Below are 14,028 nucleotides of genomic sequence, written 5' to 3'. Positions count from 1 at the left end.
TAAAATGCTTTTTTTTTTTCAGTGACACACCATTTATGCTTAAGAATTATACAACTTCTTGGAAAATTATTTCTATTTTAATTGATTGCCATTTAGCTGATTTTAAAAAATATTTTTTTTTCAAAATTATAAATATATTACAAAATTGAAGGAGTTTGGGATTTTTAAAATTTGATTTTGGGGAAGTTATATCACAAATCAAGATAGAGCAATTATTATAAAATCTACAGCAGGAGATTGTGCCTTAATGACATATTGTTACACACATTTGCAGTAAGGAGTGCCACCTTTTGAACTTTGAGGTTCCACATATTCTGAACTTTGCTTTAAATAGGAACTAATGTTATATTATCATCTTTTTTCTATCAATATACATTCTCTCACTAACTGATCAGAAGTGATGGCTTGATATACAACTTTTTAATCTTCTTTTATTCTTCAAAATTGTTTTCTAATTCAACTTTAAGGATAGAGTCCACCAATCCTTTTACTGAGATTCATGACTAAAGACTGCTGACTAGATTTAAAGGTATTCTTTCATGACAAACAGCATTTGCAGGATTTTTAGAGGCAATCCACATTTTTAGAGGACGTTTTTCACAGGAGGGTATAGGGCAACATTTCCAAGCGAGAACTCATGAACGAAAGAGGAAACGACTGTTGGGGAAATCCAGCTCCAGGTTTTCAGGCCGCCCGTATGATTGACATATGATATCACTGGAGGCGTGTCCTGGAGTGGAGGTGGAGGTGCCCGCGACGAGCTGAAATTCTGCGGAGCCGGAGTGGGACTGCTCTGTAAGGCACTCAGTGGTTTGCAGAGTGATAGCTGCAGACAGAACTCCCTGCCCTGGATAAGGAGCAGCTACAGTCGCTGTAAATGTGCCTGAAAAGCAATTTCCAATCTTTGCGTTAGGTAAGAACCGTTTCCTTCCTTTCTTTCCGCAGACATTTTAGGAAAGGTCAGGTGAGAAATGTTGGCTTTTGCAAGGAACTGGTTATTTCTTTGAACTCGCTTTAGATCTAAGATTACTGGTTGCATTTCAAATTACCAGTAGCATTCCCACTACTAAAACTAATGCTCTTAAAATAAATGCTACCACCAAAAGAAAAAGCAGGGCCCCGTTCCCTCCCCCCTCCCCCCGTAAGCGAACTACTTAACAAGGTTAAAGTCTGAAACGGTCGGATGTGTGAAAAACTGGGTGGTTTATGCCGAAGAGGGGCTGGCACTCGGGTGTGTGGACCAAATGCGTGTTTGTTTAGGCATTGTTGGAGACCGAATCCCGAGAAGCAATTGTCTAAAACCTGAATTTCCCGTCTCTGTGTATTGATTTCCAATGCGCAGAGGCGTCGCTTGAACGTTGTTTGAACTCCTAGGCATTCCAAGGGGCAAAAGCACTTCGGCAAAAACGTGCAAGACTGCATGTTACTTTGGTTCGCTGCTGACACGCCGACTGTGCGCCCGCCTGTCAATCACTGGGAGAGCAACAGCCAGCACATGGCAGCGGGTGCGGGCGGCTGGCGAGCTGGCGAGCGGCCCGCTCCGCTCCACTCTCCTCCCGGGCGGCGGAGCGCGCTGCGCGGCCAAGTGCCTGGAAAGAAAGGGAAATTAACGTGTTTTTCTCTCTAATCGTCTGTAGCAGGCATTTCGGCCGCGGAAGAGGAGGGTCGGAGGGCTGGGAGTGAGCGCTGCCCGGGAGACGCTGACTGCCAGCACCGGAGTTCCCGGGGACGCCGTGCCCCCACTTGCCCGGCGTGCGGGATCGGGAAAGTGCCTGGACCTGCGCGGGGGGACCTGCGCCCCGCCTCCTCCCCGGAGGAGAACCCCCAAACCTCGCTGCCTTCACCACCACCCCTCAAAAAGCCGGTAAAAAATAAAATAAAAAATTCCCCCCCCAACCCCCGCCATCCGCGGAGAGCGGCGGCTCGGCCTCGCAGGCGTGTGCTCCAGCTTGCCTGCGCGGCTCCGTGACCCGCCCGCGGACGCCGGTTCGAGCCCCGTCCCGGGCGCCGCGGAGCCTCGAACGTCCGTGACGTGGATTTTCACGCGTCAGGAGGCCGCCACTCCCGCCTTTCCCGCGAGGAGCGACTGGAACCCGAGAAGAACTGTGGTCCGAGCACGCACCCTTATCCCCGCCGCTCCCTCGCTTGCTTTCCGGAGAGACCCGGAAAGCCCTCCCGAAGGGAATTGTTTTCTGGCTCTCGGAGGGGGCTGCAGGAGAAGAGCCCCGGAGGTGGATGTTACTGAGCTGCGCGGCGCACGCGAGCTGTGAGGAGTCTACGCCCGGCCGCGCGGAGTCTCCGGAGGATTGTCCCCCGCAGCCGGAAGGGGGCCGCGGGGAGCGCTCCTGCCCGGCGGGGACGGTGGAGGCCGCGGGCCGACCGGCCGCAGCTCGGGCCATGCCTCCCCGTTCTCCTCGCCGCGGTTGATGCGGGGCGTGCACGCAGCCGCCCGCACCGGGACCCGGGCCGGGTTGCACGGCTTGGCCCCCCGCCCCCGCTTCGGCCTAGGTGAGTGTGGGGCGGCCTCTCTCCCGCCGCTGGGGCGGGAGACGCGCGGGCGGGGCGGGCCGGGCAGCAGGTGCGGGCCCGCGCGAGGGGAGGAAGGGCAGAGGGGGTAGAGGGAGGCGACCCCCTCCCGCGGCGCGGCCCTCCCGCCGGGGCGCTCGGAGCTCCGGAACCGGGCGGGCGACCTTCCGCCTCCGCACGGGACGGCGAGCGGGGCCCCGCGTCCTCAGTCGCCTGCAGCGGTGGCGCCATGACCCGGGGTGTCCTCTCGGAGGAACCGCCCCCCCCCGGGGGAAAGACGCTTTCAGGGAGGCTTTTGAGGGGGTCAGCGGGGCGGGGGTGGGGGCCGCGGAGCTGTTCGGCGGGTTTTCTGTGTCGGAGGCTCCCTGGGACTGGGGCCGGGAACGGCGTGTTTGCGCCCGCGTGTGCCTGAGCAAAGCCCCAAATCGCTGGGGACGCCCTGGCCCGGGTCTGCGTGCGCCCGAGCGAGCTGCCACTGTATTCTTGTAGTGAGAGCGGTGGAGCGGCGAGGGGAGGGGAGAGGGCACTGCCACTTTAAAAGTGGGGAAGTCCGCCCTCCTGAGGTAATGGTAACCTCAGCCTCCTCCCCTCCTCCTGCCCGAGAGAGGGAGCGAGAGCGGGCGAGAGAGCGAGCGAGCAAACTTGTTTTCATTCATAACTTTTTCCTTTTCCTTCCTCGCCGTCAACTCTTTATTTCCCGCTTGTCTCCGCGCGGATTGCAGAGGGCGCAGCTCCACCGCGGTAGCCGGCGAAGTGGCGACGCCGCTCTGCAGCCCCTGCCCCTGGCTCGCTGCGCCCCGGCTCTTTAGGAATCCGGCTTCTCCTTTAAAGTGTAGACAGCTATTTATTTATAACCCTCCCTGACGTGGGCTTGCTTTTTGGCGCCCGCGTTCGCTCTGAAGGCTCTCACCGATTTGTGAGCCTCCTTGGTGGCATACGCCAAGAGGTTTTGGAAATCCACGGTGATCCTTAGGATGTGATGGGATTGTCCGAAAAGGTATTCGACTTCGATTCGGGGGTTTCTTGGGGAAGACAGTCCGCCGAGAGCGTGTGAGCGTGTTTGGGGCTAGATCGAGGACTGTCACTGCTGGAAGAGGGGCTTTGCTTCAGATCAGAGGCGGCCGAGTCTCTTCGCTCTTTCCTTTTATCCGGTGGTCTCCGCCACCGGCCAGCGTGAACTTTGCCACAGCTAGCGTTTAAAACTCAGATTCAAGTGCCTGGTGTTTTATCTGCCCTCTTCAAATCCACCGTTTTTCCTTTCGTGTGGAATCCGCCTTACTACCTTTAGGTACTCTTCGCTTTAAAAGCATTGGGTTAAAAAGTGCTTTGCGAGGAGGAATGATATTGTGCAGAGTAACGATGGAATCTTTTGAACAGCCCTTAAGGATTCCAGGACTAAACCCAGCAGGTTGCGAATGTGTTTCTCTTTCTGTACAGAGAAGGTAGAAGAAAGTAGAAACTCGAGGATCTGAGTTGGGAGAATGAGGGAGGGGAACGCCAAGAAGTTAACATGTAAGACTTAGTCCGGGGACATTGAGTGAAGTTAAGAGGTGAAATGGACTTCTTTCCGCTTTATTCCTTAAGCTAACATGTTTTGGCTCAAGGTAGTAGTGGGGAATGGGCATTTTTTTCTTTTCATTCTTGAATTGGATCAAATCTGTAGGCTTTGGGAGGAATTTGTGTGAGAAATGTTTTAGTCTACCATTGACTGAAAACAAACGTTTTAATGTTTGATTGTTTTATGAAGAAGACATTATAAATTAGAAACTGTTAACTATTGGTGTGGAAACAAATGCTTATTTTTATCAGGATATTACTGTACTTTATTACAAGAAGCACATGGATTCAGAGTTGGCAGTGCCTTTGAAAATCAAAATCTGTCATGTAAATACAGATTTTTAAATTAGAGGAAATGCGGATAATTAAAATGGCCAGGATTTCCCTATACTACTAAAGGCCTAACACTTACTTGTGTGTGAAAGTTATCTCGTTAGGTGAGTGAGCCCTTATTTAAACTTAAAAAAACAATTCTTTCATGATTTCAAATGTGAATACTCTTAACGTTCACTGAACTGTACATTAAGTTTCGTGTGTGTGCTTTAGAGGCTATAAAACACCAAGAGCTGTTGTATTTGTCTACATTTGCATCTTGTACATTAATAATGAGCTAGCTTTAAAATTCTGGTTTCTCCTGAAAAATGACCTCTTATTTTGAGATTCCATTTTAGTTTGGAATCTCTTTGATTTTTTTTTTTAAATGCATGAAGTATACCTTGACTAATTTCCTCACCATTAATCTAATGCTTGTAACAGCAAACAAATAACAGAAGGCAACAGTGCCAAAGCCATTCTTAATTTTTTTTAAAGAGTGGCTATTTTCCTTTGTGGAAAACACCCATGAACTGATACTGAGCTCTCTTTAGATGAGAGCTGTTTATTAGTGCTTATACTCAATATTCCCCATGAGGGCATACTCCATTTTAATTGTTTGTTAGATTCACAAACAGGAAGACATTACTTCTTGATTCTGCTTTTTAAAACTTGAAAAAACTTCTAATTCTTATGGCATGGGGTCTCTTGCTTACATTCTTCTTCTCTGATGTGGTCCTCAGCCTCTCTCAGAATTGGACTCTGGCCAGGACCCCAACATCATTGTAATCCACTGATGAGGGAGATCATTACCAGGTGGTTTAGGCAATTTGTGACTTGACGGGATCTCTCGCATCCCCCCTCCCCCCAACGCTTCTCCTCGTTTATTTTTTCCCTGTTTTTTTTCATCTTTGATTTCCTTTTAGGATTTCAGATGCATGCCAGGTTTCCACTGATTGCCGGAATTCAAGATCACTACACATGGATCCCCAAAATCAACATGGCAGTGGCAGTTCAATAGTTGTGATCCAGCAGCCTGCTTTGGATAACCGTCAGAGGTTAGACTATGAGAGAGAGATTCAGCCTGCCGCTATTTTGTCCTTAGACCAGATCAAGGCCATCAGAGGCAGCAATGAGTACACAGAAGGGCCATCAGTGGTGAAAAGACCTGCTCTTCGAACAGCACCAAGACAAGAAAAGCATGAAAGGACTCATGAAATCATACCAATTAATGTGAATAATAACTATGAGCATAGACCTACCAGCCACCTGGGACATGCGGGACTCTCAAATAATACCAGAGGCCCCATATTGAGCAGATCAACCAGCACTGGAAGTGCAGCCAGTTCTGGGAGCAACAGCAGCGCCTCTTCTGAGCAGGGGCTGTTAGGAAGGTCACCGCCAACCAGACCAGTCTCTGGTCACAGGTCTGAAAGGGCGATCCGGACCCAGCCCAAGCAACTGATTGTGGATGACTTAAAGGGTTCCCTGAAAGAGGACCTGACACAGCACAAGTTCATTTGTGAACAGTGTGGGAAGTGCAAGTGCGGAGAATGCACAGCTCCCAGGACCCTGCCATCCTGTTTGGCCTGTAACCGGCAGTGCCTTTGCTCTGCTGAGAGCATGGTGGAATATGGAACCTGCATGTGCTTGGTCAAGGGCATCTTCTACCACTGCTCCAATGACGATGAAGGGGATTCTTACTCGGATAATCCTTGCTCCTGTTCACAGTCACAGTGCTGCTCTAGGTACCTGTGTATGGGAGCCATGTCTCTGTTTTTACCTTGCTTACTCTGTTACCCTCCTGCTAAGGGATGCCTGAAGCTGTGCAGGGGGTGTTATGACTGGATCCATCGCCCTGGGTGCAGATGTAAGAACTCCAACACGGTCTATTGTAAGCTGGAGGGCTGCCCCTCCCGGGGTCAGGGTAAACCATCATGATTTTTGGAGGTGGGTTGGGCCTCCTGAACTTCTAGCTTTCAAGCTGTGGCTGTTATGAAAAGATCCTGTTAGATACTGGTTTTATTTTCTTTGCAGTTTTTCCCTGTTTCCCACATTCTCTCCCCCTCTTCCCAAGGTTTGACTCATGGATTTTACTCTAATGGTTGATCTTCAGTAACAGTGAACTGTGAAACTGCACCTGGCTCCCCCTTATGACAAGAGCCTCTGCCATCCGCTCAAGAGGATATTGAGAGCCAGTGGGCTTTTGTGTAGCCGTTTTGTTCTGCAAGCAACTTTCCAAAGTTGTGCACGTGAACATACCCCCACACACACCCAGACTACAGTGATTTAGAGCTGTTTTTGATTGGGTACTCTGGGAGCAGGGAAATTGGTTTTTTAAAGAGGCAACCATTTAATTGCTTAAATAAGCTATGTATTAAATCTGTCTCCAATTAGGGCGCTCTTCATAGCATTGGACCCTTAAGTGGCAAGGGGGATATGTTGCTGTTATAACATTAAAATTCTCCTTTAACCACTGCCTTCTCCTTCTTGCCCCTCAACGTTCTCTCCCCTCAGTTCTGGCATTATCTTATCCTAGAGATGCCAGTTTTGTTTTCTGGGTTTTTTTCCCGTGTAATTTTAGATTCGCTTTACAATATAAATCTTCACATTGGAGATATATTAGTTGTATCTTGTTCATCCTCATTCAAAGCTTTCATATTTGTGAAGGACTCGGCTCCCTTCCGTACCCCCACGCTTTTCACCAAATTACTCTGGTCACTGAGGGCACTTGGATGACTGAAGTTGATATTTATAGCTGATCGATCTATACGTGTCACAGAACTATGCTGCCTAAAGTGATCTTGGCTCCTTAATGGTTTTTGGACCCTTTGGTTAGTTAACAGCTGAGTAGTTCTAATCTTTTCTGTTTTCATTGCCTTAACCACAAATTGTGGTGCTTTTTGTATATTTTATGTATAAATCACAAAGTTGAATTCTGACTATTTTTAAGACAAAAGTCTGTTAAACTTTTTTATTGTAAAGAATATTTATTATGCGAATCTATTATTTTATGATATTTATTGCAAAAACTGTTGAAATGTACTCATGTCTGAATATAACAAAATATCAATACATAACGGAAAATAAGGTGACACCAAGAAAGTACATATGTTAACTATAATGCAGAAAATATATTAATTAATGAACCTGTCTCTTGATTTCTTCATTTATTAGCCTGTACTGTTGTGGTGATTTTTGTCATTTGCTTCGACTCTTTCGTCATGCATACCCCTTTTCTTTCTTTCCCTTAACATACCAAATCTAGATGCAAGTGAGCTCAAATTTTGAACTAGATGTTTCCTGGAAAATGCATTAATCAAGATTTTGTAATCCAAATTGTGTTTCAACAAATGCCTGAGTAAATCACTTTACAGAGTGAAAAAACTTTGTAATTAGTGTTAACAATTCCTGCCACTTTTGGTTATTTTGTAAGCAAGGGGTTTTGTGTATGTCATAGTTTCTTGCAATGGGACGTATTTGTAAGTTTTAAAAAATGTTTATCTTAACTCTCTTGGATTAGTCAAAAATTCGTTTTCATCCACAAAACTTAAAGGACTTAGTTCTGCAGGCATGCTTGGAGTCTCTGGCACTGTCACTTTAATAAAACATTCTAAAAGTTAAGAGTGCACCAAGGGAATAGTTAACATTATCAAAGAGATGTTTTAAAAACATTCCAGTCCCTACCTTTTCATTTCGTTTCATAAGTCTCTAATGTGACCTGATCAAATAACATTTTGACATGTTTTGTGGAATAAGGAATCTGAGGGCCCTGAAACTTTATATAAAGAAAGTAAATATTTTTAGTTTTTAGTCTGCTGAAGTTACGACATGGTTAGAATCTTTGGGTCTGATAAAATTTTGTGCATGTGACCCCTCAGACTCAGTTTCACGAACTCCTCCCTATGCCTAAGTGATGTGTCAAAGCTGAATAATCTGCATTTGAGAATAAGATGTTGACATAATATGAGCCCAGGATTTAGGCTGTCAAAACTCTTACCCAGCGTTTTTGTTTTGGTTGTCTCTTTACATGATTTGGCTACTAGTTTTGGAGTACTTACTCTTTGTAAATAGGCTTTGATTTTGGTTTAATCTGACAAGACATAAGTGGTAGAAACTTGTTTTAATGCTTTTCCATCAAGCCACTAACCTATTAGTTGGCATTGTGACGTTTGATATAATCAAGTATTTGCGCTCTGAAAGCAGAAACTTTTTTTTTAATGAGTATTTGTGTTTTGGAGGCCATTTCATAATCTACAGTATTTCAAAATGTGAATTTATTTCCTCTTGTACTCAAGTTATGTGATGATATCACCGATTCCTTAATATTGAATATTTCATTGACGTTTCGCTCCTTAATGAAGTGTATAGACAGACTCCCTCAAAATAACTGTGTATAACTTTTTTCTGTTATTTAGACCCTTCGTATAATTAGGAATTGGTATAAGAGCTGTCTGTAGCTATACTAACCAGACTAAGAAGCTGTAGCTTTTACTGAAAGAAATTTATAACTTTTATGAGAAATGAGGTATGCTGTGGAGTTTTAACTTCAGGCTATACGGGGAATACATTAAAATGACAATATTAAGACGGTAGTCTCAGGCCTGTATTTGGAAGTAGCAATAGGTTAGAGGTTCAGACGTCTAACATGCTTGTCAGGTGCAAAGCGTAAATACTTTGATTCAAAACTGCCTCCATTGTGATGGTTTAAACCTAGAAGGAAAAAATATTAGGGTGTGTCTTCATGAATGCTTATGAGTCCTATGCTTTTTAATACTGATGATCATTTTAAAGTGCCATGGCTTTGAAAGCATCCGCAAAGCTGAAATTTCTTATAAATTCCACTGCCATTTATTTGATACTGCCCAGTGAAAAATACCAAATAGAGGGGTTAACCTTTCCTTTTTTATTCCACAATTTTGTCCCTCTTCCTCAGCCACTACAGCTTGACAGAATGAATATTTTTGTTAAATAGTTCCTTTCCAGCATATTTTCTGAGTGCCATTCTTTTCATTCCAAGAAGTTTTATTTAGATAATTTAATTGTGAATAAAACCAATGCAGGATTGCTGTAATTGAGTAGTTTCCCGTCAACAGTTTATAAAATGTCACTCAGCAGAAAAATGGAATGTGAAAAAACAGATATGCTTCTTTTTGTGAAGGCCTAAGGTGAATCCTTAAATGATAGTCTGTTATAATTATTATATGGTTTTCAAAATCCAAACCATAGAATGAACATTCCAGTTATGACTAAGAAAAATAAAAAACAGTGGTTTTTAAAGTGAAAGGAAGGGAGTTAAAAACTAATGTTTTTACCCTAAAGTTAATATTGGAATCAAACTCAGAGGGTTCATTTCCAGAAGATTGATTTAATTTTTTAAACTGTCTCCTTTTCCTAAATCCTCTTTTTGTTGAGTAATGTTATTTCATGGCAGTTTTTATGTATAGCTCTTTAGCAAAAAAGTACAATCCCATTTTTAAACATGTATATATATTGCAAGAGAAAGTTTGGCATCATTTTTTACACATCTTGAAAACAAAACTTTAAATCCCCCTTTTGGCCAATTGACAATTGGGGGACTTTTTTTTTCCATTATTTCACTTTAGATAAGACAGCCATGTACTTAATTGACCAAGTTATTGATTCTTCTGATATTCTCTTGGACTATTACCAAGCCATTTTGCTACATTGATTGAACCCCTACTATGTGCATTATTCCATATGCAGAAGAATTCTAGAGCTAGAAATAGCTATCAGAATATACTTGCTTTATGTTTCTCAACCATATGTGAAAGTAAATATGTCACTAGTTAAAAATCAGAAGTCTGTGTCATAGCTCAGACCTACTCTACCAGAAGGATCTCCAGGAGAGGAGCTTGATATTCTTAATTTCAAAAAGCTTCTTGGGTGATTCTATCAGGCAATTTTGGAGTCGCTTTTTTAGTTTGATGTCTTCATTTTGAGAATGTAGAAACAAAGCCCTGGCTTGAGAAATGTTCATGATAGCTAGCATAGAACCAGGACTCTTCAGATACAGGATTTTCTTCATTTCTTGGCAGCAAACCTGGTACCTTTATGTTACACGTTAGCCTTTACCATTTCGTTCTTTTTACCAGAACGTGTTTCCTTCATAATTAATCAATTTGACCATAATTTAGGAAATGGAATGTTTTTTCTGCATATATTATTTGCACTTAGCTGTCAGGAATAAGTAGCAAATGACTTAATTTCCATGATTATTTTTCATATGTTATTATTAAAGTTAACAGCTTCTTCTGAAAACAGCATGTGTGCTTCCCCTGGCCACGTGCATATGGTAATAATGGAACAAACGGATTCGATCAGTTTGTAAAAGATAATAGTAACTTGGCATCTAGATTTAAGAACTTGTGTGATGGTACTTCTTGCTGTTATTCTGGTCGTTTCAGGATTACAGTGATTAAAAAGCAGATTTAAATGTTCTATTTTGTACTATTAAAAAGATTGATGTTAAAGTCAGATAGTCGAGTCATACTAGGTATGGCAATAACTCTAAGAGAAAAAGCCATCAGAGAACCTAGAACTCTTTTGAACTAGGTAATTTGGGAAAATATACTAAAAGCTTCTGTCGTTCACTAGTAAGTAGTCCGAGAGCTTGTTTGGATAAAATAATCATAGAACCATACTTTTAGTGGTAGAAAGAAACTTAGACGTCATCTATTGCATCTTCTTTAGAGATGAGAAAGCCCGGTTCAGAGATGTTGCTTACCTAAAGTCATGATCTAATTGCCAAAATAAAATAAACTTTATTAAAAACTGCTTGCTGCATATGTACGTTTGGTAGAAGATCGGAAGAAAGGAGAGGTTGGTTGTGGGGGGCAAGACCAACCTCTAAACCAAAGTTTCAGGTTAATTTGTAAGTTATAAAATTTAACAAGTTTGTGAAAGCACAATGGACGAACGGTAGTCCAAGGCAGAGAAGTAAGTGCCGTAAGAAAGGAATCAGACAAAAGGAGCTGAATAAATTTGATGTAAGAAAGCAAGGTGAGTATTTGAGAAAACTGAGTTCCAGTTTGGCTAGCAGCGGTTCTCAACTTCAGCTGTACATTAAAACCACCTGGAAGTAAAACAACAACAAACAAAACCTGTGCCCTGGGTGGGGCTTTGTCTTTTGTCTCTCTTCCAAGCACCCCAGATGATTCTAAGACACAGCCGCAGTGAAGAGCCTCTGAATTAGATTATAGGTAAGTGTAGAAGAATTATGGGAGATTAAAATGGCAGCTATTAAGGTAAGAGGCCAATTTAGAAAAAGAAAGAAGTATTAAGGGTCAGAACTAGGTTGGAGGTTAGTAGGAATGGAAAGAAGGAGGCAACGTGAGAAGTAAACCTAAAGGGCTTTGCAGTTATTTGTATGTGGGGTTGAGAAGGAGGAAAGAATTGAAAATGATGCTGAGGTTTTGGACCAAGGTGAATAGGCAAACAACGGTAGCTCTGTTAAGAGAAATGGGTGGAATTAGTTTAGGAGGTATGTGGGGTGGGAAAGTTATGAGTTCTATTGGGATAAACTCTTACAGTGCAGGTGAGTTGCCAGAAGGTAACTGAGAAAAAAGTCTAGAATTTAAGAGAGGTGGGTGATGGCCCATCACCCACATGGGGGTGAGAGGGAACCTGTAGCATAGATTTTTTTCTAAGGGAAAGAATGGAACTAAAAGCAGGCTAGGAACAAAACCTTGAGGAACATGCCTATATTTAGGAGGCATAGCTGGGATTTAGAACCAACAGAGGGATGTTCAAAGAAGCATAGGCACTGAAGGATTGGTATGTTTTAGAATCCAAAGGAGACTTTCAAGATGGAAATTAGTAACTAAATGTCAAAAGCTGTGCAGACTCCCAACTAAATTTGGTGGGTGGTATTTAGGTGAAATTGTGGTAATAAAAACCAGATTGCATGGGATTTAGTGGGTGGTGAGTACAATGCAAGTAACAGCTTTAGACTATTCTAGAAATTTTGAGATGATAGGAAAGTAACTAGAGAGGTAACAGCTGAAGAGGATTTTTAGAATAACAGAAACCTGCGCCTTCTTGTAGGGCAAGAACAAGGGCAATTGAGAAAGACGGAGCAGAGGAAAGAGCTGAAGGAACGCAATTCCAAAATAGAGAGGAGGGGACAGAAGACAGCACAACGAGGGCTCTTTAACCTTGGCAACAATGGTTCTTCTCCCAGAGGAAAGAACAAAAGGTGAGAAGGAAGAAGACACAGTGGCACTTTAAGAGGCAGAAGAGGGACGTTACAGAAATGTACCCTGATTTTGGTAAATAGAGGTTGGACTTCTCTTGAAAGTTAAGGTGCATTAAGGGACTGACCTGGTTCTTGAGAGCAGAGTCTGGAATGGCTAGAGGTGGGGATGCTAACGCGTGGTCAACAGCAACTGATGAAGAGCAGTGCTTAGAGCTCAGCTCACATGGAACCGGAAATTTGGGGGGAGCCACTAAGTGTTTTTCCAGGTTTTATCAAGACAGTCCTTGTAGCTGGTTAGAGGGGCAGTTAAGGCAGAGAATAAGGGACCATTAAGAAATGGTGGGGCTTCCCTGGTGGCACAGTGGTTGAGAGTCCGCCTGCCGATGCAGGGGACACTGGTTCGTGCCCCGGTCCGGGAGGATCCCACATGTCGCGGAGCGGCTGGGCCCGTGAGCCATGGCCGCTGAGCCTGCGCCTCCGGAGCCTGTGCTCCGCAGCGGGAGAGGCCACAACAGTGAGAGGCCCGCGTACCGCAAAAAAAAAAAAAAAAAAAAAAAGGGTGAGTTTGAAAGAGGTCAGGAATTTTCGGGCAGCAGTCTGAGTATTTGATGAAATGACTGGGCAGAAGAGTTCCAATGAGGATGAAATACAGGCTTACAGAGAGTATAGAAAGAGCAAAGGTAGACAGCTGAGGACAGAGGAGAATTTTCAAGTCAAGATCTTAGAAGGTGGGCCATTTTCAAATGCTGAGGATATCTGGGGTTTCTCTGTGCTCATGGATTGCTGAGGCAGAGAAGAGATTTTTGGAGCAAAAGATGAAGAGGACGAGAAAACAGGCCAATGTGTTAAGAGTTGTTAATTTAAGTATTAAAATGTTGGAGCTGGAGAGGAAAATTTAGAGGCTGGTGTTTATGTTTGGAAAGGATGTTTTTGGACACTTTAACTTGTTTTTAAGCTAATGGATTATAAAGTAAGTAATTATGATCTGATAAAAATGTAAGATTTCTTAAAAAGGAATGAACTAGTGGAGTAGAATTTATTTCAAATGGGACATGCTCCATTTATAGCACAAATGATCTGTTAACAAAATCTGTTACTGAATAAAGAAAATATCTTCATGAAAATTGATTGACCAGTCAATTCCGTCAAAATAATACACAGAGCCAGGAGACCTTCTGCCTTCCCCATTCCCTTCTTTAAGCTTTTGCACACTTCAGAGGCACTTCAGAAAGCAAAGAGATTGGGTCCAGGATCTGAGTCCTGTCTGTTTCACAAAGTTTGCATGTTGCAGATTTGCAGTAGAAGCTGCGAGTGAATTGACTCCTTAACAGAAATACATTTTATTCTCCTGGGCCACCCAGAATCTGCCTTCTACTCCAAATGTAGAGAGGCCTATCTTTATAAAGAAAACTGAG

The 14,028-nt window shown here is 43.6% G+C and overlaps 1 protein-coding gene across 3 annotated transcripts; it reads left to right on the top strand.

The window, feature by feature from the left end:
• Positions 1-753: 753 nt before the first annotated feature.
• SPRY1 (sprouty RTK signaling antagonist 1) lies at positions 754-13,798 on the top strand. 3 transcript variants are annotated; one of them, XM_060298963.2, is made up of 3 exons: positions 754-913; positions 1,638-2,508; positions 5,330-13,798. In XM_060298963.2, exons 2-3 carry the CDS (start codon positions 2,427-2,429, stop codon positions 6,334-6,336), a joined length of 1,089 nt encoding a protein of 362 aa, XP_060154946.1. In that variant the 5' UTR covers positions 754-913; positions 1,638-2,426; the 3' UTR covers positions 6,337-13,798. The 3 variants fall into 3 exon arrangements, with proteins under 3 accessions (XP_060154946.1, XP_030719762.1, XP_030719764.1); XM_030863902.3 differs by having other exon boundaries at positions 5,322-13,797; XM_030863904.3 differs by lacking the exons at positions 754-913; positions 1,638-2,508 and adding an exon at positions 2,845-3,523 and having other exon boundaries at positions 5,322-13,797.
• The last annotated feature ends 230 nt before the right edge of the window (positions 13,799-14,028 follow it).

The sequence above is a fragment of the Globicephala melas genome, chromosome 5 (genome assembly GCF_963455315.2).
Source record: "Globicephala melas chromosome 5, mGloMel1.2, whole genome shotgun sequence".
Lineage (NCBI taxonomy): Eukaryota > Metazoa > Chordata > Mammalia > Artiodactyla > Delphinidae > Globicephala > Globicephala melas.
Note: the sequence above shows the minus strand (reverse complement) of the source record. Positions and strands in the feature narration are given on the sequence as shown.

Coding starts and splice junctions, on each gene's coding strand:
- SPRY1 (XM_060298963.2), top strand. CDS start 2,427: ATGCGGGGCGTGCACGCAGCCGCCCGCACCGGGACCCGGGCCGGGTTG. Junction 2,509..5,329: donor CCGCCCCCGCTTCGGCCTAG/GTGAGTGTGGGG, acceptor TTAGGATTTCAG/ATGCATGCCAGGTTTCCACT.